The sequence below is a fragment of the Protomyctophum parallelum genome (genome assembly GCF_964188405.1).
Source record: "Protomyctophum parallelum genome assembly, chromosome: 16".
Lineage (NCBI taxonomy): Eukaryota > Metazoa > Chordata > Actinopteri > Myctophiformes > Myctophidae > Protomyctophum > Protomyctophum parallelum.
In genome coordinates this window covers 30,340,817-30,367,351 of record NC_139711.1, presented here as the reverse complement: position 1 = coordinate 30,367,351, position 26,535 = coordinate 30,340,817, and the positions used below count along the sequence as shown (strand labels likewise).

The following is a 26,535-nucleotide window of genomic DNA, read 5'->3' as shown; positions in this document are numbered from 1 at the left end:
TACAAAGTGTTAAAATTATGTTTTTATGTGGCTACACGCACCAGTTTCGATTGGGCCTTTTGACTCCAAGGCTTTCAGCTTTCAGGAAAAAAACAAAAATACATATTTGAATATTATAACCACAGATGCAAAACAGAAAAAGTACAAAATGGCTCAATCTTTAAACCCCAGCATTCCTGGTGAACGTTCACCAAAAATAGCCGATCTACAAACTCACAACGCGTCACAACGTGACACGTTGTGAGCTTGGTGAAGAGACCTGGTGTATTGTAGGCTGAACATGAATGCACCAATAGTTTAACTCGGGTCCGTTTTACTAAGAGGGTCTAAGTGGTTAAACTGAAGTGACCCTGATGAATTCCAAATATTATCAAACTATTTATGACGCACCCCTGGACTTGCATCACAGCACCCTTAAGTGCTACGGCACCCACTTGTGGGTGCCGTAGTGGGTGTTGTGTGAGACACATTAAAAAACAAGCAGACAGCAGGCAACCTCATTTTATTCTCATTTTATTCTCTCTGTCGACATCACGCCTGTACACAACCCCCCCACCCACCCACCCACACAACAACCTCACGTGATAGATAGACCCCGCCGTCCGACCCACCGACCGGGGGAATAGAAAAATATAGATCGACACGACATGAAGGCTTTTGGAACAAGCATACTGTATATACATTCAATCACAAGAAGACTTGTGTTTTCATTTCCCACAGACATTATTAATCACATTCAGTCATAAGAGTAAACAAAGTTCACTGAAACTAGGGATGCAACAATATGGTAATTCCAAGGTGATATTGATTTTTGGAATAACAATTTGGCCGATACTGATATTCATTTTGGTTGTGTTATTTATTCCCCCGTAACAAATATGTCTTCATTATAAAAGGCCAGTGTGCCAGCCCTTACAAACAGTCTGGGTTCTTTCTTCTTTGTTTGATAGTAGTCTACCAGACATTATAGGCCACTGTGTCTCAACCTCAGGTCCGAGGACCACCACAGGGGTCCAAATTGGACCCTAATACAGATCTGAAAAAATAAATGAGTAAAACCCTATACAGTATCTCTACACTCTCAGAGTTAAATGAGTTTACCAGTGCAGTATGGGGTTGAAGAAATAAAGCTTAGTTCAGTGATTCTCAAACGTTGTAATTCCAAGGACCCCCAGTGGGATATGCCTTTAGGCCATGGACCCCCTTTTGATGTTTTTTTTTTTTTTTTTTTAATCTCCGGGACCCCAAATCTATCCGTAACATCCTCAGTGTTCATTTAGAGAACGTACAAGTGGAACCAAATGGAACCATTTGGAGTTGGAGTTACAGGTCCATAGGGTCCATTTGGTTCCATTTGTAAACTATAACACATTGGTTCTCAAAGTGGTCCTGGGGGGAGGGGGGTAGTTAACATAGTATGATTGTGATGATATCATCACAATCATTAACCACTTCTTCCATTTAGATGTTGCCTATTCAACATATAAATTCAGCGTTGCGAGCTTGTAAATCTGTTTCTTTTTACATAAATGTCCCTGACACAAAATATTTTTAAATAGTTGGTGGTCCTCGGTCAAATACATATTCATTTTTGGGGTCCTTGACATGAAAAGGTTTGAGAACCGCTAACATTGCAGACCCGCAAGAGTCCATGTGGACTCTGGCCCCGGTCCCCGGACCGATTGTTGAGAACCAGCGATGTAGGCTACCAGACAGACAGACAGATAGCGTTAGCAGCAGTCTACAGGAACTGCTGTTAATTAACATGACTTCATTAACATGAATTAATTAACACTAAGGAAGAGCCAGTGTGTCAATGTGACATAATAACCATAAGTCCTCCTCACACTCATGCTACGACACAAGAACAAGTTTCGGAGTCATTCAATAGAGCCCTTATAAGTTATACGTAATCACAATGCGACTGTACACATTCTGTCCATCCTGTGGTGTTTACCACACTAAAACAACGTTAAAGAAATACTTCAGTTTTAAACATGTTTTGGGTCATTTTACTGTCCACTTGGGCTTTCATGTGCCGCACCCTAGACAGTTTTTACATTTCTTGACTCAGTATTTGATCATTCCAGTTTATAGGTAGGGTAAGGTCATTATTTTTTATTTAAAACAAATGTTTGTTAAAAGCTTAAATCACTATAATTTGTAGCACGACACGAGTCTCCCTGTCTCTCCAGCTCTTTAATAAACAGAAACTCCTGTTTCAGCCAGTCAGGAGAGAGAACCCATTTACAGTATCCGGTATCCGCATCATTTGTATAGTGTTCCAGTTCCAATTTGGTCTGCTCACTTCTTTCTGTAAGAACTTCACTTCCAATTTCACTGTATTCTGAGTTCTCTATCCTGAATGGATAAAATTGGTATTTTTTTTTTATTATTATTATTATAAAAAAATAATGAAACTTATTCTTTAGGTTTAAAGTGTATTTTGTTTAACCCACAATTTTTGTAACCCAGTGTGAATTGTCTAATGTAATCCTGGGCACTACACCTCCTTTGCCACCCTTAAAGAGCTTATTTTTTAACCAAAGAACATCACTTACCCTACCTTTACCCATATTATTGAAAACACCTGTCCCTATTTCTGGTTGTGTGAAGGTACTGTGATAATAAGAAATACATTAAATTAATGAAAAACATAATTGAAAAAACACGCCCCCCTCACGCATTAGAACATGGGTGCCGACAGTTTGTAACCACTCCTAGAACCACAGAATGCATTCATTGTTTTTATTCTTATTTTGTCCTTTTAAACCTTTTTTTTGTAGCACTTCTGTTTCAAATGTAAAGTGCGTTATAAATCAAATGTATTATTATTATTATTATTACTACGTGGCCAAAATGTTTTTTTTGTCGACATAATCAACTGTAGATTTAGTCAACTAAAATATTGTCATATTCAGTCGACTAAAACTAAACTAAAAGTAAAACTTTTCAGATGACTAGATGAAACTAAATTTCATTTTATTCAAAAGACTATGACTAAACTAAAAAAAAAATGCTATCAATTAACAGTATGGGTCCTCACTATGAGCTGTAATTTACACGTGTTGACACACTCTGTGTCTCAGAGGTGGACGGTAGATGCTTCCAAAATGAGTCTACTAAACATGATTTAAAGAATTTACAATATTCAATGCAAGAACAAGTTCAGCATGCTAACTTTCCAGTAAGAGAAAAGCTGTTATTTCAGTCACAGCCTGTAATAATCCTCATCCTGAATTTGTGATGGCAGGCGGGTTTCTGAACAGTCCACCAATGAGACACAGAGTGAAGAAATGTGACACATTGTTTTTTAAACACATATCTTATGGGGGTCCCTAGGCCCTGCCAACAAAATATTTTGGGGTGGGGGTCTGTGGCAAATACATATTAGTATAGATTAGAGTCCTTGACACAAAGAAGTTTGAGAACCACTTAGTGGACCAATTATACGAATTGATGAATTATACGAATGGATGCAGTGCACTGTAAAATAATGTCACATCGATGCTATTTGTAGTTTATATTAAAATAAGTTTTGTAGCCTATTATTTGTGCCATGTAAGCTAAGAAATGCAACAAAAATAACAATTGCTTGCTTATTCCAGCTCTTCCCTTCATTTAAACAATCATAAGAAATCATAACTGGAAGAAACAACACAGTGTGCAAAATACATGGTAAAAATGTGTCACATTGTTTGCAACGCCACGGAGTGGTACACTGTGCTTATTAGGCCTATATTGTTGCTGTCGGGCAGAAACCTTATCTCTAAATTTGACCTTTTTGTGTGTGTTTTTATTTATTTTGTAAATTAACTCCCTACTTGGTCATACTACAGTGTCACATAAAAGCATCATAAGTAGCACATCCGAGTTTGTCGATCTGCTACTTTTTTTCAAATTGAATCCTGAAAGGTTTTGGACATAATTATGAGGTTTCCACCCGACAGAGACGACGATAAAATGAAACTAGGATTAATGGAATGCAATTTAAAAAAGAACCTCACATAATATGTGAGTCATGTGCTAACAGTTGTCAATTTCTACCAATACAAAAGGAAAATTAAAAGGCAAAAAGGTCAGATAAAAAAGGCAAAATGGTAAGGAAAAGTACATTTTCTCCTCTTCCACTTAAGCCCCCGTTAAAAGAAAATAGCCCATGCGACGTACTGTGAGCTTGTCGATCTGCTATTTTTGAATGATTTGGAAAATGTTGGAACCGTTAAAAAAAAAATCATGGCCAAAATAGTAAGGCCCAGGTTTAATTGAAAGAGAATAGAATGTACTACTTTGTGGTGTGTGTGCATGTGTGCACGCGCACATGCACGCATTTGTGATGCCAGGAGATAGGTCTGTCACAAATTACAATTATTACATAATCGTCTAATCACAATTATTTGAGATAATCGCAAATATTTTATCATCATAATCGTTTCCATGTTGAAAAACATTTTCCAAAAACAGCGGAAATACCAGATCTACAAGCAACAAAACACTTTGAAACACTTTCGCCTCACTTCTTGACGTGTTGTAAGGTTGTAGATGAGCTATTTCCGCTATAAAAGAAAGAAAGTATGGTATAAAAATTCTAAAATGTCAGTAATTTATTTGTATGTTTAAGTTATTTGTCATACAAACTTGTCGAATTTGTGAAAATGAAGCCTAAAAACCAAACAGAATTTTAAATTGTATTCATATGTTCAATGCCAAAAACACAATTAAATCGCCATTAATCGTGTGACAATTAATCGGCAACTTAAATTTGTAATCGTGACAGCCCTACCAGGAGACAGACTTCAGTATTGATTATGACGTTACGGGCCGTGGAGAAAGTGTTTTTCCGAGCTGGTGACGCCATGTCTGCTATGCATTCATGTGGTAAAGACTTACTGGTGCTCTTCCCAGCGCCTTCACGCAGACAATAGTTCAACTTCTGGAGAGAGCTCCTCTCTTTCGATCCTCATTGTCTGTGTCTGACAACGCGGTCATTTGTGACCCAACCCGACGTTGAATCCGACAGCGCAACCACGAGAAGTCCACATTCACGTTGTTTATATAGCTAAGCCATTAATTTGTGCTAATAATGTAATAGTTATGGCTGTGAATCTTCTGCTATTTTACGATTCAATTTGATTCAGATTCTTGGGGTTCACGATTCGATTCAACGCGAGTCTCGATTCAAAACTCTATTCTCATTTAATAAAAATGATTATCTATTTTCATTCACAACACTCCTATTGCTGTCATCTGTACTTTAACAACCAAAGTGTAGCCTAGTTATTTCCAACAGCTCAAAACATTATATAATACCAGAGAAGGTTCGCTTGTAAGAATTCTTGGCTTTGATGGTATCTTAGGTTAAGTGTGGTGCTATTTGATACAGAAACACAAGTCACACAACATAATTAATCAATGTTTCTCCTGAAGCCCTTGAATATGACTGAAGATGTTAATGTTTACTGTGATTATGGTAAGCTTACCATTCTTATCACACACCATACAGTAAGAAGACCTGTAACTTTCATCAGCAAAACAAAAAATATAATAATTAAAAAGAAAATGTAATCGATTTTTGTAAATTGTAAATAATTATTTCCCCAACACCCCTGTAACGCACATGGCAGAATGTTGGAGCACAGCGACAGGTTGGTCGGTTCGAAAGTGGGCATCAATAAACACTGCGGACATGACATCCAAAGACAAAAAAACACTTTCCGTGGCCCCTGATATGACATGAATACTTCCATCTCCAGAACACTCCTTATAGGCACGACTCGTGGACCTGTCGGAGGAGACAATAGCAGTTTGTCATTATATAAAATACATGATATCAAAGAAGCTGTCGGGCAGAAACCTCTTATGTCCATACAGTATTTTCATTTTAATTTAGTTGAATTAACGCCCTACTTGATCATACTAAAGCGTCGCACGAAAGCAACAAAAGTAGCAGATGCTCGAAGCTCGAAACGCATCATATTTTGAGCTTGCCGATCTGCTATTTTTACGATTTTGGACTTAGGAATTCGGAAACGTAACAGTTTACTGCCCGACAGAGACGATATTTATGTTATGATGATATTATGTGGATGGTTATACAAATATACAAGCTACTTACTGTCTCTGGATACAGGGTGACGCTTCTCAAAGTGGGCGGGGCTACGCCTCATTCTCTATGGTCATCACTGGATTGGATGTACCTGAACAATAAATAACATGAACCCCACTTTCATCCTGTAAACCAGTGGCGGAAAGTGCATTTCTTCAAGCACTTACTTTCACTTTACCTGAGTAGGCTATTTCCACTTTTCAATACTTTATCCATCTACTCCACTACATCTCAGAGGTGCATGTTGTATACTACTCCACTACAATTATTTGAAAACTTTTGTTACTAGTTACTTACAGATTTAGATTAGTATGACAAAAATATACATTAGCCTCTTGAGGCCTATTTCATACTTTGGTTATTTGAAGATAGACGATCTACAAGTTTGTCTTGCTAATTCTTTTCAAAAAGGTTTGATACATTTTCAAAACCTTGTACTACCTATATGCCAATACTTTCCAATACTTTTGTAATTTTGCTCCGGTAAATTGTTGAATACAGGACTTTTATTTCATATATTGCTACTTTTACTTTAGTAAATAAAGAAAATTGTCCTGAAGAGTCCAACCTTTATTATTTATTATTATTTATTGAACTTCCTGTTTGTAACAACCAGAAAAACGGATGTTATAAGCTAAATGGGCTTTGACTAAAGAAAAGAGGACGCACAGCTCGTAGTCACGATGCTAGAAACTTTAATAAACCAACGTTTTGGCAAGCAGGTTGCCTTCTTCAGGGTATAAATAGGCTAGCTAAATAGGTTAACAGGTTAATAGGTTAACAGGTTAACAGGCCATGTCCTCTCTCACCCTTCTTGTCCTTGTCCTCTCCACTGTCACTCTCTGTCCAAGAGGGGGTGCTAGTGAGCAGTCTGCTCTGTGATTCCCTCAAGGGTTTGGCTGGAAATGGGTGGGCCTCCACTGTGCTGGGATAATAATAATAATAATAATCATCATCATCATGATCATCATCATATTCCGGTACACCTTGTGTGTGTGTGTGTGTGTGTGTGTGTGTGTGTGTGCGTGTACAAATATTTTTTACACATTTAAAAACTTCTCATGCCAATACTTTTGTACTTTTACTAAAGTAAATACAGAATATAATTTACTTGTAACTGTATGTATATTTACATTGCGGTATTGATACTTTTTTACTCTGGCAGCAGCAGCAGCAGCATAAGCATTAAGCATATCTCACCTCTTGCTAGCAGGGTTGTGGCTGATAGGAGAGGATGATGGTTGTTCTGGGTCCTGGTTGACCAGGCAGGTGGGGAAGGAGCATCCATCACCCAGACTGCACACACACACACACGCACACGCACACACACACACACACACACACACACACACACACACACACAGCATTTTCTTATTATTATATTTTTAGCCATAAGCCTATGGAGCAGATGTGCAAGCCTATAGCGTGATGTGTTGTGAGCTCATAGACCAGCTATTTTCCGGTGCACGACACCAGCAACTATTTGTAAATCAGGCATAACTCAATAACTCGTATCCCTAAAACAATCTCTATGTTTCATCGGAAACATAACCCCCAGCCTAAATCTTTTATTAATTGTAAACGTGTCTCAAAATGTTAAATTTCTTTCTCCAAACGATCTGCTATTTTCAGCTAAAGCTTTCCTCACAATAACAGAAAACTGAAAATACACTAGTATAGAGCCCTGAGGGACTCCAGTCAAGCAGAAAGGCTTTAAGTGGTTCAGTGGTTAATTCATCATGTATTATTGTACGTTTGGTCCCGGGTAGAGACACCACGTTTATATTTTGGGTCTTTCTGTGTGGAGTTTGCATGTTCTCCCCGTGTCCCCTAGGGTAGGTACCCTCACAAAAAACATGCAGTAATCCTTGTCTCTAAACTACCTCCCCCTGGCCAGCCTGATGGGGGGAAAGGAACTGGTCGGAATGACGTGTTCCTTCCACGTCCGGCTGGGGAAACTCACCCCTGTCAGGTGAAAGTAGGCAGTTTGGACTCCTCATGCATAAAAGGAAGCATGAGGTCAGTCCGCTGGTTGGCAGAGGAAGTGTAGCGCCCAGGATTACATTAGATAATTGACACTGGGTGAAGAAAAATGGGTTGCAAAATAGTGGGATCAAAAAAAGAAGACGAGAGATAATGAGTCACGCTCACCTGGAGAAGACAGGAAGAGGCCAGTATCTGACCTCGTCACCAAACACCTGCCGGACGTTCTTACTGAGGCCCAAGCTGAAGCCGTTCTTATCGGTGCCGTGACGGAACACCGGCGAGCGCACCGCCTCTGTGCATGGGGAGAAATGACATAAGCAGGGGTCTTCAACCTCCTTTAGCCCAAGGACTCCTTAGCTGAGACTGAGATAGAGATGTGAAGCAGGCACCCTCCACTACCTACTGTATTATATGTAATTGTGTAAACTTTTTCATAGATTTCATAGATAGCTTCATAGACTTGTTTGACAGCACGGTCATGTTGGATTCATGCTGATGTGTATTTTCAGACATTTTCCACTTAAACCATCAATACTTAGTAAACTTGACCTTTCACTCAAGCTAAAGTTCTCTTCAGAATAGGAATGCTATAAGTGGTTCAAGTGGTTAATGTAAAGAAATAAAAAAAATGAGGACAGTCATTTACATTTTATGAATGCCATTTCTATATATTTTGCCGAAAAATAGCAGATTTACACACTGGCATCTGAATCTTTACACTTTTTCTAATTGTTTCTAATTTCTAATTTTCTAATCTATTAAAACACTTTAACACTTTAGGACCAGGAAACGGTTTATCAAATTCTGCACGCACCACACACACACACACACACACACACACACACACACACACACACACACACACACACACACACACACACACACACACACACACACACACACACACACACACACACACACACACACACACACACACACACACACCCAGTGTGGATCTGTTCTTGCAGACCAGCCAGCAGTGGTAGGCAAACAGCGAGGCCAGGCTCACAGAGAACATGGAGGCAGCGAAGAACAGGAACATGATGTGGAACTTGGCCTGGGTGTCTGGCAGTCCGTTCTGCAAACAGCAACAATCAACACACAGCTCATTATGGGCACCGACTCATTATTAATGCAGAGATAAACCTCTAACCATTCAATACAAAGCCAGTCAGCAACTCGTGTAGCCTCGGCCTGGAGGCAAACCCGGGACCTATATTCCTAAGGCACGTACGTTACCAGTCGGCTAAAGAGCCATGGCACGATGGGCGAGTAGCAAGGTAGCACCCGTATAGGCTATAGCCTACACTCGTACCAACCTGGCTTACCCTCTTTTGGGCTATGTTATTAGGGGGTGAGGTGGAGTCTGAAGAGGTGAGTTTTCAGACTGTTAGGGATAATGGGGGAGTGAGTCTGTGTGTGTACACAGAAAGCAGAGTCAAGTGTCCAGGTAAAGTGGGGCAGCGGATGAATTGGATGATATCTGCAGGGTAGCTCATTTCTCATTTCTCGCACAATTTCTCATACAATTTCTCATTTCTCGCACAATTTCTCATTTCTCGCACAATTTCTCATTTCTCGCACAATTTCTCATTTCTCGCACAATTTCTCATTTCTCGCACAATTTCTAATTTCTCGCACAATTTCTCATTTCTAATTTCTAGCACAATTTCTCATTTCTCGCACAATTTCTCATTTCTCGCACAATTTCTCATTTCTCATTTCTCGCACAATTTCTCATTTAGTGTAATAGTGTAATAAGTGTAATAGTGCAATAGTGTAATAGTGGTGTAATAGTGTAATAAGTGTATTTTGTCTTCTCTCTCTCTCTCTCCACCCCCCTCTCTCTCTCTCCCTCTCTCTCTCCACCCCTCTCTCTCTCTCTCTCTCCACCCACACCTTTCTCTCTCTCTCTCTCTCTCTCCACCCCACACCTTTCTCTCTCTCTCCACCCCCCCCCCTCTGTCTCTCTCCAACCCTCCCTCCCTCTCTCTCTCTCTCTCCACCCTCTCTCTCTCTACCCCCCCTCTTTCTCTCTCTCTCTCTCTCCACCCCCCCTCTCTCTCTCTCTCCACCCTCTCTCTCTCTACCCCCCCTCTTTCTCTCTCTCTCTATACCCCCCCCCCCTCTCTCTCTCTCCTTGGTCCCGCCTTATCGCTGCTTGCAGCTATATTATTGTTTCTGTGGTGCAGTGGAACAGTCTGTGTGTTATAATGTTTCTGTGGTGCAGTGGAACAGTCTGTGTGTTATAATGTTTCTATGGTGCAGTGGAACAGTCTGTGTGTTATATTGTTTCTATGGTGCAGTGGAACAGTCCGTGTGTTATATTGTTTCTATGGTGCAGTGGAACAGTCTGTGTGTTATATTGTTTCTATGGTGCAGTGGAACAGTCTGTGTGTTATATTGTTTCTGTGGTGCAGTGGAACAGTCTGTGTGTTATATTGTTTCTGTGGTGCAGTGGAACAGTCTGTGTGTTATATTGTTTCTATGGTGCAGTGGAACAGTCTGTGTGTTATATTGTTTCTATGGTGCAGTGGAACAGTCTGTGTGTTATATTGTTTCTGTGGTGCAGTGGAACAGTCTGTGTGTTATAATGTTTCTGTGGTGCAGTGGAACAGTCTGTGTGTTATATTGTTTCTGTGGTGCAGTGGAACAGTCTGTGTGTTATATTGTTTCTATGGTGCAGTGGAACAGTCTGTGTGTTATATTGTTTCTATGGTGCAGTGGAACAGTCCGTGTGTTATATTGTTTCTATGGTGCAGTGGAACAGTCCGTGTGTTATATTGTTTCTATGGTGCAGTGGAACAGTCTGTGTGTTATATTGTTTCTATGGTGCAGTGGAACAGTCTGTGTGTTATATTGTTTCTATGGTGCAGTGGAACAGTCCGTGTGTTATATTGTTTCTGTGGTGCAGTGGAACAGTCTGTGTGTTATATTGTTTCTGTGGTGCAGTGGAACAGTCTGTGTGTTATATTGTTTCTGTGGTGCAGTGGAACAGTCTGTGTGTTATAAACAAGAGGTTCATTGTTCAAAACCTCTTCTTCCTCTCCCAACTTTGTGCCTGGCTCTAATTCTTCACTGAAGAAAGTTGCAGCTAGTGTAATCACCGACACACACACACATGTGCGCGCATGCAAACACGCACACGCACACGCACACACACACACACACACACACACACACACACACACACACACACACACACACACACACACACACACACACACACACACACACACACACATTATATATAGTGCAGCTGTAAGCCTTCCAAAAGGAAAATATAAATACCACAAGTGAAACACAATAATATGCATAATATTATTGTCAGAGTTCAGTTCATTTTGGTTTTGTGCTTCAGGGCCAATACACATTTCATAATACAGTACATAATTAATATTTCATGTAAACAGAGCCTGCTTACCGTCCAAAACATAATGAAGTACTGTAGGTCGGTAGCAGTGATGAACAGGCAGTAGACCAGAGCGTAGGCCAGGAACAGCATAAAGAACTTATAGTTAGAGAATCCTACACAGTTGTTGACCCTGAAACCAGACAAAACAACAACAAGCATTGCAGTGGTCGAAGAAGTACTCCGTTTTTATTTAGGTAAAAGTAACAATACCTCAATACACTGTAAAAGTACTAGTGTACAGTATGTAGTGGCCTTCAGTATTAAAATGTTCTGCGTCACAGAGCAGGGAGGCATGGGCCCAATGCGCTCTGCATCAAGCTTTTGATTGTGGGTAAGTCCCTGTGTCATACCAGCGTCATGTGCAGGCGGTGTACTTGCACATCAAGCTGCCTACTCTTTATCTCCGGACAAACCAACGGCAGTATCACAAACCGTTACTGAATGTCTCTAATAATCTTTAGAGACCCAAAAAAGGTTGAGAAACACTGCTCAACATTCTGATAGAAAAATAAAGATACAATATGCATTGCATCTATGCTGCTCTACGAAGCCAAAGTGCAGTGACACTGCACTAATTGTATTTCATGAGGTAATTGTTTATCCCCCAACATGATGAAGGCTGATTTGACCTTCTAGACCAGGGGGTCTTCAACGAGAGATGGAGCAGGGACTACACATTTTAAAGAATTATGTTGCAGCTCTTTTTCCCTCTGCTCAATTAAAACCTCTTTGCCGAAAATGGCCAATACAGGCTCTCAACGCTTCGTAGCGCAAGGCTTTATGAGCTTGTCATGTCAATCTGTCTGTTTGTTTCCCGTTTTCGAGTCAATAAAACCATTTGCCAGCCATTTCCGGGTTATTGTTTTTTTCCCCCCCCACTGATTCAAGTGGGACATAGAAGAAGGACATACGGTACCAGGGACAGTGGTGATCCATCTTCAGGATGCATCTGTAAGGGGAGGAGGGTAAAGAGCGATGTCACCACGCCGTCTGCCACACAGACAGAGAAATGACAAATGGACTGTGTTGTGGAGAGTGTAGGTGACGCCGGTGGAACCTTACTTATCACACACTGAACAATGGTGGCATCGATCAGGCTTCAGCAGCAGACAGTGGTCACAGAAGCGGATTGCTGAGGAGAAAGACCAGACTGTTCAATCACCTTCTCCCTTTTACCATAATACCGTTGGTGTCGGGCAGAAACCATACAACCACATATTTTTATGGGGTTTTTTCATACATTAATGCCCTACTTAATCGTACAAGAGTAGCGGAAATAGCTGATAATGAACAGTTTTGGACATACAAGGTTTTCACCCGACAGCAACAACGACACACACACAACGAATTTGCAAATGCATTTGTTCTTACTTCATACTTGGAGGCTGTCATATCTGTTGTTACATCATACACATGCATGTATGACATAACAATAAATTGATCGCTGTGAGAATAATGATCATTGGACTTGGATCTAATTCCAAAACGGATAGTTCCTATGCTTGATTTTGACCGGCTGAGTCTCGTTGTTAAATACTCAATAAACACATCTTTGCAGCAACATCTTGTTTACAATATTTACTGTAGCGTACCATGGATGTATTACTGTTCGTGATTTAGTTTTTCATATGGCAAGGTAAGGGGAGCGCTGCTTTTTGTCCTATACATACGTGCAAGGTTTGTTGTTTAATATCTTCCATAAATTTGGCACAGCAACTTTCTTGGTTTTGGACGCAGTTGCAGGGACTACTTTGATGAAGAAATTATTCTTGCAAGTGAAACTGATATTAAAAAGTGTTTTGGATATCACCACCATCGGGTGGAAAACGAGGAAAAAGTTGGAAAAGAGCTGAGCTACAAGCTCAAGGATCAGCTAATTATCTAATTTCTTTATTCCAAGTGTTTAAATGGTTAATTTGAAATATTTAATTAAAATTAATCTTAAAATGACTTTGCTAAATTCGTTTAAAAGTCCTTTAAATAAGGCATTGGATTGCTTAAAATGCATTTAATTGTTTAAAATACTGTTAAGAAACCAACCGAATCAACAAATGAAGCCAACTGTGCACAGCATGAAAAAGTTGGAAAATAAAAGTTGAATGAGTTGGACATCTTGGAGTTGTTTCCTTAAAGGTATATTCAGTGATTTCACTCAAAAAACCTTAGGTTTCGTTTTTGGCTGTGGGACCCAGCCTTTCGTCCAATCAGGATAGAGAGTCAAAAACGAAACCTAAGGTTTTTTTACCCCCAGGGGTTAACTGGGGACAGGGAGGAACTCCTTATATGGCCAGCACACTCTATAGTAGGGAGGATTATCACAACAAAACAAAAAAATAAGTGATATTTGAATTAAGTGAAATCACTGAATATACCTTTAATGTCCTTTGGAGGAGAACAGAGTTTGACTTGACAGTCACCTCCAGAGTTGGTGCGTGTGTACTGTAGTCTGTAGATGTTAATATTTCTGTACAGGGAACGGGTGTGTACTAGATATTATGTTATGGTAACATTTTTGTACGGGTCACCTCCAGAGTTGGTGCGTGTGTAGATGGGCAGATCCTTGGCCAGCCGTCTTAAGATCTCCTGCTGAGATTCTCCTCTATCTTCACGCTCCAGTAGCTCTTTGTCTGAGTAGGACAGGTAAAACTGCCACAGGCAGCAGAGGACACACACATGCAACATGAGATATAAATTACAGTACTCATTACGTTATAGGTCAAAATTTCATAACCGATTAACTGTATAGCCTTCTATAAACACACACACATGGAATTATTCTTTCATTGAGGACAAACTCATATAAGTCAAAACAAAGACAGATTAACATTAATGTTTAAAGGACATGAAAATAACAAGCCAGTGTGCCATCTTGGCTCTGAATGAGCTCCAGTAGCAGTTGTTGGGAAGTATCATCAGAGATGTATTCACCAAGCTGAGTCATTAGACTGCTCTGTCACCCAGAAGTACAGGAAATGCAAATCCAAATTGGCCCTGCATCAGATCCAGAAAAGGTTGGGAACTGCTTTATTGAACTTAATATTATTGTCTTTGTTGGGTGGAAACATGTCAGTTACTTTTCAGGATTCCAATTAAAAAACAAAAGCAAAAGTATTGTGGATCTGCTACTTTTGATGCTTTTGTGTGACGCTGTAGTGTGGTCAAGTACAGTAGGGCATTCATTTATGAAAAAACACCAAAAGTTAGAAAATATAAAGATAAGTGGTTTCTGCCCGACAGCAACGATACTGATGTAAGTGGCAAAGCGACGCCTCATGAGCATATAGATGGGTTATTATTACAACACTCACCTCCTTCAGGGGATGCAGGGGCTGGGTGAAGATGGTCTGCCAGTACGCCCACACAAACATGATGAAGATCACATGGTACACCAGCAAGTAGATAACTGAAATGACCAAAACACAGACACATCTGAGACATTGTACTGTACTGCAATGGTTCCCAAACGGTGGGCAGTCCCCTCCCAAACTGGGGGTCCCAAACGGTGGGCAGTCCCCTCCCAAACTGGGGGTCCCAAACGGTGGGCAGTCCCCTCCCAAACTGGGGGTCCCAAACGGTGGGCAGTCCCCTCCCAAACTGGGGGTCCCAAACGGTGGGCAGTCCCCTCCCAAACTGGGGGTCCCAAACGGTGGGCAGTCCCCTCCCAAACTGGGGGTCCCAAACGGTGGGCAGTCCCCTCCCAAACTGGGGGTCCCCCGGGTGCAACATTGTTTTCTCACTCAACAGTAAACAAACCAACAAACGGTATAAGTGTATACAGGGTATCTGCACATTTCTAAAGTGACAACTTACAGTAAGGACTACCAAATCGTCAAATATTACATAGGAAATATTATGCAAGATTGCGAAAATTGCCATTCTTGCACTGCCTTACAGTGCGAGGCGTAAGTTGTGAGCTTATGGTCTGGCTATATTTTCACAAAAGTACAGCAAAAGTTGTTCTGAGTAACAGTAACGGTTCTGGTCATTCTTCTATAGTGTATGTTAACTTTTAAAACTCTCTGTAGTTAAGAGGGGAACATCTCCAGCAACAATTTAACAATTTCTTCAGCATGTCTCGCACGCACGCACACACACGCGCACACACACACAGCCGCACACAGACACATATGAACGATCAAAACACTTACCCTTTACTCCGACGTCATCGATGGACTCTGAAACATAATGTTAGACAAATAATTAGTATGTGAAGTAAAGCTGGTACATTGGTACCAGAGCAGAATTCTCAAATATAAAAAAAAATGTAAAATACTATATAAATGAGCCTGACTAAGGTGCTATTTACACGAGGATGGTGTTCATATAAAACGTCAAAATAAAGTATCGTTTGCTGCTGTCATTTAGACGAGAACCGTGTTCTCAGGAGGTGAAAACGCAACGAAGTGAAACCGCCTCCCAGAGTGGAAATCTTTGAGAACGCCGTTTCCTATGGTCTCCATATAAACAGGCAAAACGGTGAATCCGCAAAACTTATGACATCATGGCTCACGTTGGCTCACAGCGCATATGTTTATTACATTGATGCAGAGCAATATCATTATGATATAATGGAGTTCCTGAACAAGCCTCCCTCCTCGCCTACACAGTGATGCTCATCAGCGATGTTGAATGTAAAACCATGATGTAAATAAAAAGCCTTGTGATAGACGGCAGCCCCGCTGCGCAGCAGCGTTTATTTAATAAATATATATCATCCCGTGGCGCGCCCAGAGCAGTGTTGCGCCGCTTGCGTCTTCTTCTTGTACGTGGGTGACCTGTCTATTTGGCAGCCCGTTATCGCCACCTAGCGACAGTATAGCATAATAGCACATTATATCATAACGTGTGCGTTCTCGTGTAAAGGGTAAGAAAAAATGAGAATGCAACGGGACTTTGACGTGTTATATGGAGATGGTCGCCGTCTAAAAGAGGCCTACGTTTGCAAATAATGGCCCATGGGCGTTTATACGGACGAGGTGTCAGAACCTGGGCTGTTATTAGGTAGTTTAGTTTAGTTTAGTTTATTTCGCACAATAAAAAAAGTACAAAAAGGTAACATCAATAAAAGAGAAGTGTGTGTGCAGGTGAGAAAAGAAACCCAGGGAGGGCTTATATGTGGTTCTCACCAAATTAATATACAATTTAACAAATAGTAATATACAAATAATAAGACAAAGTAATCAAACATAGGTATGGAAAATATGTGCTACATTACGTTAGAATAAATTGGAGAGGGTAACTTCAAGAGGCTGGCCCTCAATCTATGTTTAAAGTTACAGAGTGAAGATGCGGAGTTGGCAATAAGTATGTGTGAATTCCAGAGTAAAGAACCTCTGACTTTTATGGAAAACTGAGTGGTACGGCTGAAGGGAGGATGAATATTGTCTGATTGTCTAGTATTATAATCATGAACTTGAGAGTTGGTCTTAAAATATTCTTTGAAAGTTGTAGGAAGCATATTTGGAAGGTAAGTGCATTTATATATGAAAGAACAGGATTGTACTATGTTAATGTCATAGATAGACAGTACATTTAGATTTTTAAACAAAGGAGCAGAGGTAGTGGGCGGCTATTTGAGTAAGGGCTGTTATTTGGAAATATAGGTTCAGTAAACAAACCAATATACAGTATAAGGTTAATTGGCAAGATTGGCTACACGGGGTATCTGCTAAACTCATTTAATTGTCACTTTAGAAAGATACTTTAGCAGCTAAAGTATCTTTCTAAAGTGACAATTAAATGACTTTTAAGACCTTTTTAAACACATTGGCCAAATTGTCAGATATTACATAAGAAAGATGCAAACATTGCAAAAATAGCCAATTTACAAGCTCACAACGCCTCGCTTGTACATCTGCTTTTACATATGCACATAAAGTCACCACATGCATGTATTGTAGACAGACAGACAGACTGCCTCACACGCCCCCTGTGATCTTTGGCGCCGGCCCAAAGGGCGCCCACACCATATGCAGGTTGGCAAAACAGTGAACATTGTAACAAACTACCTTCTTACTGTATGTTATGTGCAATTTACAATAACAAATTCATGTGAGGTTTTTATTGTGTGGCTGTGAAAGAACCACAAGCACTGTAACTAAGGCTTTTAAAGGGATTTTACACAACAGAAAGTGGGTCAACACCAGCTTGACTGGTAAATGGACAAAAAAGGAATCAGCTGACATTATAACTTGAACTTTCATATAATCGCCCCCTATGTTTCTTCGTCATCGTCACCACAGCCCTGAGCAACTACCACGGCCCCGCCCACCTTTCGGGTGAGGTTATCAATGGGATCTATTGATCAGTGATCACCAGTCACTCGTCACATGTTTGTTCCTTTGATTTGGGCTAAAAAACAAACAACAATGCTGAGAATAGAGCAGTACTCACGCACAAACGCACGCACACACATGTTTGTATTACTATACTATACCATTTTTAACCGTGAGACAAACAATATAAGATCTACAAGCGACACGTTGTTGAGCAGGAAAACAGACGGGAAAATGTATGCTTTGTTTTCTCTGTGTAATGTGATGTACTCGAGTGCTTGGTTTTATGTATTTTTGTGAGGACTGCAGATGTAAATTTGCATTAATCTAGTGTATTTGGTTAAAAGCACGCACGAGGCCAATCTACAAGCTCACAACACATCACACTGCAACACATTGTGGGCTTGTAGATCCGGCGCACAGCAAAGTACAATATAAATCAGGTACTGTATAACTAACCCATGTCCCACAATGTCTATTTCTCAAACTCTACTACGTGCTAGTTTTTAACGTCCGTTCAACTGAGAGATGAAATTAACCGTCACTCGTCAGCTCCAATCAGATCAACGTTACCTTGTCCGCGCCCCTTTAAAAGCACTCCTCTCCTTCCCATCATTCACTTGTGCTTCCGTTCAGGTACCCGCCACCTCCCCGACGCCGCCCAGCAGCAGGCTCCACCAGGTCGGCCCCAGGGGGGCAGGCTTAAGAGCCCCCCTGCCTTCGCCAGGCAGGATCCGAGCCGAGGCTCCGGCCCGTCCCCACGGGGGCTCACGCCAAAGCTCCTTCACCATGTCTCCTCCTCATCATTCTGTTTATCATGCATCAGTCACCTGTTCTGTCCATTCACCCAATCCCAGCTCCATACTGTAATCAATCTATCTGCAATAAATCTCGCCTTCACCCTCCGTTTTGTGTAATCTCGTTAACAGTTGAAGTACCGGTATGTGACATTTGGCCCTCACAACTATAATAATTGCCTCTCTCACACGCACGCACTTAAACAGTGCGTCATTTTTCAACATATCTCTGCTGTCGGTTCGAAATATAAACGTACATGTTTTTAGGACACTATACTACGTGAGACAGTATTGTCTCATTAAAGTTATTTTGTCATCACTTTAGCTGAATACTTAATCAATTGTTTATTCAATTAAAACTAATTGAGTTACCTAAATACAGCTCAAGTGGAGTTAGAGCAGGTGGTTTGACCGACAGTTTGAGGATCCAATGGAGTTCTAATGGATTTTTCAATAAAAAAAAAAGTGAAACAGACACAGACTGTCACGGGACCCTAGACAATATCAAGGACCTTGCAAACAGACCACACAGTTAAGTCAACTTGATCAATTGACAAACAGCTGGACTGGAAGTAACGGTTTTATATATATTGTACAAATGACATTTTTAGTAATTAACACAATGGTTGAAAGAGTTTTAAATGTTTATTTGTATTTATTGACACTGAAGTTGCTGCATTGGTATGTTTGTCAGCTGTCTCCCCTCTGCAGTGCTGGCACTCCTCTCTAGATTGGAGGGTGCCAAGTACTGTAGAGGAGGAGGGGTGTTTGTTCCCGTCTGTATTCTGTTTGGTCTTTATGTTAGGCCCTGTGAACGAATTGGGCCTGTGAAATATATTGTGTCCAAAGTATAGTAGTGTGGAAGATTACTCGTAGGCCTTAGTTGGCCGTGTGGTTGAGTTAATTGATTGCCACTTGCTGATTAGGGGATGGTTTACCCCACCTGTATAAAAGCAGGATTGGTGCAGGTGAAGGGAGTTCAGTATTACCATGCCCCCTTTCTGAAACCAGCTCCTCGCCACTCTCCCTACACACTTGCCCTCGATATGCGCGTTCACGCGAGGCTGCGCCATATTAAGTGTCGTCTGAAACCAAGCAGCCTTGAGTGGAAGTGGCTTATAAAGTACTCAAGAGCGAGTCTGTGCCGATCTAGACTCGATTGCCTTGTGCAGCCCTGTTTTCTGTCCGCATGGAAACCGCGACCTACAAATGTAAGTACCACCACAAATAAATGATAAATAAACTCCTCCTAAACAATCTTCATCTGATACAGAATAGACAACGCTCCAACTGATGTTCACAAGGGCTCTTTATTTACCCCACTGTGAAAAACTATAAATGAAACCACACAAACAAAACAACTTTTAACAATGATTGCGAACGCAGTGAGCCACTTACTATGACAGCAAGGGCTGAATGTCTGTGTGTCTGTGTGTGTGTCTGTCTGTGTGTCTGTCCCGCTGTTACACCACCCGCCCGCCACCAGAGGGCGCAGCTGTAGCACACACACACACACACACACACACAGGGCGCAGCTGTAGCACACACACACACACACACACACACACACACACACACACACACACACGAGCTGCGTTCGCTTCCCGCGTTTGCGCGTCTTACTTGTTTATAAACACCATGGATGTATATATGTCATGTCATTTTTGACAGTCACGCTGCATTTCCTTTTTCCATATTAATGAAATCCACATGTCACACAAACACAACACGATGCAATGCAATATAAACTGTACAAACAAAATAACGGGTAACACAATTGCATGATGATAACCATGGCAACGAATGGTGTCTGTTTAAGCAATAAGCCACGAGAGGTCTCAGGTTAGTGGTTACCGGGTATTTTACACTGGCTGGGGGCGTAGGCAGACCCGACGCGCAGCGGAGGGTCTTCTACCTCCCAGCCAGTGTAAAATACCCGGTAAGCTGGGGCCTCGAGTGGCTTATTGCTTTTCTAAAATGGTTACAAACATATAGCAATATTAACCTAATAAAACTATTAAATTCACAAAAGTATCTACGCTTTGCGCCACCAGAGCGAGCGAGCCAGAGCCACAACACTTCCTTGTTTTGCTCCGCAAGTAGCCTAAGTGACGGAAGAATAGCACTTGATGTATTTACGGGGCTGCCTGGAGCCACACATTCACAGTCATATGAGCCGGCGGTGCTTGGATGCCCGCACGGCATGTGTTTCTAAAGCAATCAAGCGCTCCCCTTCCCCAGTTCAGCTACAAGGCTGCAGTTTGATACAAAGTGATTGAAGGAGTGGGTTATCGGTGAAATTTACACTGGTATCAGTGACGGTAACCAGCCAATCAGAATGAAGTATTGGGACTACCCGTTTTAGAATTCCTGTTTCTGCACAAGGAGGGCGAGTGTTTTTTTTTTAGTTTTTTATACCCAGCACCCTAATCAAGGGAACTTGATTCAGCTGGAGGGGCACTTCCTGACGAGGGAACCTCCCGAGAGCACTTCAAGTCAAGGGACTGGTTTCAGAAAGGGCCTGAGGCTAGTAAGAGAACTGTAGGGGAGAACTGTGAGCCGCCAAGACCTCATCGAAGGACAAATAGCAGTCTCTCAAGATCCTGCTTTGTTTAGCCAGCAGGTGTATTTTGTTTCCTATTTTATTGGAACGTTATTTTGGTCTTCTTTTTTTTTTCTTTTTTTGTCACCGACTTGCACTGCACTTTTTGTAGGTAAATAAAATGCCTGAAATGTACTTGTGGACCCGTCTACTCCCTGGAGCCTCTGGCCAACACAAGTAATATAGACATTCAATAGCATAGAATAAATAAAACGTTTGCTGGTTTCTGCCCTGCATTGACGACATTTTCGTATCAACAACTGCCATAATGTAGTTGTCACATTACAGTAGTATGAGAAGCTTAATGAATAACATGTCCAAATAGGGACATCCACAAAATGATACATGCATGGTCTTTATGGCGACAGGGAGGCCTATACTGTAGAACATAAAATTGAAAGGACGAGCAGCAGCTACAGGTTCAGCCTCCTTTAAATCTATGAAATATGTATTATTCATCAAATGAATCACTGCACTTCACCCTGTCGATCTTCTCTGATGGAGCTGCATTAAAAACTCACACTAGGCCCGGACAGTTAGCTCAACCATTTGGGCACCTAGGCTGCTGAGCCAGCCTGACGTGGGTTCGAGTCCCGATCCCAATGGCCTTTGCCGTGCGTTGTGTGTAAAGTTGTGTCCTACAGAATGTTGTGTGTAAAGTTGTGTCCTACAGAATGTTGTGTGTAAAATAGTGTTCTGCAGAATGCTGTGTGTAAAGTAGTGTCCTGCAGAATGTTGTATTAGTGTGTAAAGTGTCCTGCAGAATGCTGTGTGTAAAGTTGTGTTCTGTAGAATGTTGTGTGTAAAGTAGTGTTCTGCAGAATGTTGTGTGTAAAGTTGTGTTCTGCAGAATGCTGTGTGTAAAGTTGTGTCCTGCAGAATGTTGTGTGTAAAGTAGTGTCCTGCAGAATGTTGTGTGTAAAGTAGTGTCCTGTAGAATGAGGCAACAACACCTGCTGTCTAACTGGAGAATGAGGTCAACCAGGGACAGATGACTCACTAGTGACCCCGGTGGCCTGGCAGTGTACTGCACCATTGACCATTGACATACAACATTTTCATGTCAAGGACTCACAAATTGTGTGTGTTTAGCCGATATTCTTTGAATATGATTGTGATGCTGTACCTCTGAAACGCTCCCAAGGACCCTAGACCCCACTTTGAGAACCAATAGGTGACAGTCGGGGTGAAAATAGATACAGGGGGGCCCAGCTATGGAACACCTATACAGCAATCTCATCAAATTCTACTTAATTAAAAATTTTCAAACATAAGTTTAGGACCCACTTAATTGACCAGATCACCTAATTATATTTCTTTGTATCATCTATTCTTTTCTCTAATCATGTAAATAACCAAAAATTCTAATCATGTTCTTGTTGTGTTTTTGTTTTGTTGTTTTGTTTGTTTTATATACTGCAATCATGTTTTCTGGATATTCTATATCTCATGTACAATGTTTAATTATAATCTATATAGGTAGAGGCCTCGTATAAGCCCCTTGGGCTTTTTTGCCTCAGCCTAGCACCTTACCCTTCTCATATTTATATGTTCACTGTGTTGTTTTTATACTGTGCTGAATACATAAATACAAATACAATAGAATAAAAGTGTGATCATCTCTTCGACCAGCCAGTAAAATAATATGGCACTCTTGTATACTGAAGTTGGGCTAACTGTAGTAGAAAAGCGAGATTGTGAGAAGATCAATAATTTATTGATTGATTAAAATATATATATATCTCTTGTTTTGCCCAATTGGGCTATTCTTCCAAAAATAAATCAATACTGATATCATATATAAATAATACACAAGCAAAGCAAAAACTATTTAGCAAAATACACACAACCCAGACTAATGCATACATGATGTACACAATCATTCAGTCTCAATAACATAATTATGTACACAATAAATCCTCATTCTTAATACTTTACATATTGTTGCTGTCGGGTGGAAACCTCATAAGTCCAAAACAAAAATTGCAGATCTACAAACTCCAAACATGTCACTATGCGACACGTTTTGAGCTTGTAGATCTGCTACTTTGCTACTTGTGTGTGACACTGTAGTGTACTTTAACAAAGTAGGACATTCATTTACAAATAAACATCAAAAGTTTAAATATGGCGATATTTTGTTCTGAGTGTATTCTTTTAAACCAGTGATTCTCAAACATTTTCATTAAGGACACCCAAACTGATGTACTGTAGTGTACAGTATTAAGCTGCAGATACATTTGAAAATAGTTGGTGCTGGGTGAGGGGGGTGGGGCCAGTTGCAATATCCTCACGCCCCGACCCACAGATTGTTGGGAATGGCATGTGTTAACCACTTAAACCCCAGCATCCTTATTGTGAGGAAAAGCTTTCACAGGAAATAGCAGATCCTTAGCTTTGTCGATCTGATGTCCTGCGAAAGCTTTTCTTCACAATAACAGAAAATACACTAGTATAGATGCCACCGGTCAGAGCCCTATAGGGGTCAAGTGGTTAAACAAACGTGTGCGTTTTCATTGCATGGTGGTCCTTGTCATGCAGCCAAATGGAGCAGACTGCTCTCTAACTGTTCTCTTCTCTTCTGTTCCGAGACACTTTACTTTTGTTATCCAGGTCAATTCAGTGCTGCTGTGTATACCTATCACCTAACAGCTGCATTAAGTCACTGCTTCATTCTCAAAGTAGGCCCAATTATTACATAATCGCCTAATCACAATTCTTTGTTAGATTGTCGCAATTGTTATTGCATAATCGCTACAGTCGTTGTACCGCACAGTTGTGATGAAAAGAGTGCTGATTACCAGAAGGATAAGCTCTCTGTCTACCGAGCATTCTCAAAACGGGTGGCTGCATCTCCCTTAGAGATCACACGGGAGAGACTCGGAGTACACTGCTGCTTCTTCGCTTGGAAAGGAGACAGCTTATATGTGGTTCGGGCATAATGCCTCCCGGGCGTCACTGCACGTCCCACTGGGAGGAGACCCCCTGGCAGACCAAGAACCAGATGGGTTGGATTATATCTACACACTGGCCTGGGAACGCCTCGGGATCCCCCAGGAGGAAGTTGCTAGAGTTGCTCTGGAGAGGGAAGTCTGGAGCTCTGTTGGAACTCTTGTCCCTGCGACCCGACTCCGGTTAAGCGTTTGAAGTAGAAGAAATGTTCATGCATTTTCAAAATAGTAGTCAATTTCCACCATTTTGTTTCTTTATTTTTTTATATATATAAATATATATAAAGTTTTTTTTTAAGTTCTGTCATTTCTTTTGTATATTGAAGTTATTTATCATAATCTGACCTGTGGAATTCATAGTTTACGAAACCTAAAAGCCAAACAGAAATGTATGCAATTAATCGTCAAGTAAAATGTCACGATTGTGACGGCCTCCAGGGGTCCTTGAGGGGGTTCTGGGGGTCCCCAACCAGAGTTGGATTAAGATCAGCTGCTGTACACTAGTAGTACAGCAGCTATTATAAAAAGCAAATTCTGAAAAAGATTTAAACATTTTAACAACACAAATCTTGTATGGGGGTCCCAGACAGAATATTTTTCTACAATGGTGGTGCAGCGTGGTGCATTGTAACATTTTTGTGCTTAAAGGTATATTCAGTGATTTCACTTAATTCAAATATCACTTATTTTTTTGTTTTGTTGTGATAATCCTCCCTACTATAGAGTGTGCGGGCCATATAAGGAGTTCCTCCCTGTCCCCAGTTAAACCCTGGGGGTCAAAAAACCTTAGGTTTCGTTTTTGACTCTCTATCCTGATTGGACGAAAGGCTGGGTCCCACAGCCAAAAACGAAACCTAAGGTTTTTTGAGTGAAATCACTGAATATACCTTTAATGTGATACAAGGATGATTCGTTTCACACACACACACACACACACACACACACACACACACACACACACACACACACGCACACACACGCACACACACACACACACACACACACACACACACACACACACACACACACACACACACACACACACACACAGGCAGGCTGTCTCTGGATGACTACTTCAGTTTTGCATAAATAATGACACGAGATGGACATGAATTAAATAAATCCTCTAAACAAAATAATAAAATAGATGATTGATCACAATAGTTGTGAATGACACTACAGCATGTCCTAAACATGTACAGTGTCTGTCGCTCTCTCTCTCTCTCATTGTAATGTGCCTGACATTGTCAACACAGCATAAAACAGCCCAGCCAGCCAGTGTGTCTGCGTCCAAAAAAAAAAACGCAGAGAGCTTCATTTGTAGTGTATTCAGAACACAACACAACACCGCCTGTGTGTAATATAACAATCACCCCGGTTTAAAGGCCAGTATAGCCTGTAGCCTACATCATAATAATTACTGAGTGTGTGTGTGTGCGTGTGCGTGTGCGTGTGTGTGTGTGTGTGTGTGTGTGTGTGTGTGTGTGTGTGTGTGCGTGCGTGCGACTGTGTGCGTGTGTGTGTGTAACAAACAGACTTCTTACCCACGCAGAGCTGGAGAACATATGCGTAGTAAGACCACGCCACTATGAGGCAGATGAACACAACCGGGATCCAGTACAGAACTCTCTGACAGCCGCGTGCGATGCTGCGCGGTCCCGACGGTGCCATAATAATAACAATACACTAGCAGAGGAGGAGGCTCATCTCTCACCACACCAATTTATATAGTTTGCTCTTAAAACGCTGCTCCCCGGTGGCTTGCAGTGCGGTAGATTATAGACAGTGATAAATATCAGTGCTGTGCATCGTTCCAATTCCAGACCATGTCTCTGACAGTCTCTCTCTCACTCCGTGCTGCGCTGTTCTGTTCTGGAGGTGTTTTTTGGAGATCGGCGGCGACGCGCTGCGTTCCCCCTGCGCCCCGCACCGCACTGAGCGATGCAAAAAAAAAAAAAAGGGAAAAAAAATGACACTCTGTCTATGAATGAATCCCATAGTCTGGAGTGTTGTCCGCGATGCTGCGATTGGCGGAGTTCGGTTGTCGAGGCAACCGCAGTTCTTTTTTGGCTGGCAAATGGATAATTATTCTGTCTTTATCTTCATAGCCTGCTAGAGCTCATAGGTTATCAGAGAATCAGACATGATCATCATGTCAAGAAGCCCCTCGTATGTAAAACAAGTTTAGATATAAATCAAATATAATATATTATTCAAAAACATAAAAAAAAAATGGTGCACACAGCACCCCATAAATGGTGCACACGGACCCAACATTTGTCAACGTTTTTCGAAAGATAGCAGATTATAGGCATACAGCCTACTAACCCTCTATGCTACTAACTCACAAACTCATCATGACAGAGCATTATAAAGCGTTTAAACTTCCTCATTTTTGTCACT

General features: G+C 41.2%; 1 protein-coding gene across 1 annotated transcript; it reads right to left on the bottom strand.

Moving 5' to 3' along the window:
- Positions 1–583: 583 nt before the first annotated feature.
- Positions 584–26,050, bottom strand: zdhhc2 (zDHHC palmitoyltransferase 2). The gene is made up of 13 exons (XM_083786436.1): positions 25,677–26,050; positions 15,656–15,682; positions 14,816–14,910; positions 14,033–14,153; positions 12,570–12,639; positions 12,424–12,456; positions 11,517–11,637; positions 9,038–9,170; positions 8,258–8,384; positions 7,307–7,402; positions 6,916–7,031; positions 6,116–6,197; positions 584–5,782 (listed from the first exon to the last, which is right to left on the bottom strand). The coding sequence occupies exons 1-12, from the start codon at positions 25,801–25,803 to the stop codon at positions 6,157–6,159; spliced, it is 1,107 nt and encodes a 368-aa protein (XP_083642562.1). The 5' UTR covers positions 25,804–26,050; the 3' UTR covers positions 584–5,782; positions 6,116–6,156.
- Between the last annotated feature and the right edge of the window lie 485 nt (positions 26,051–26,535).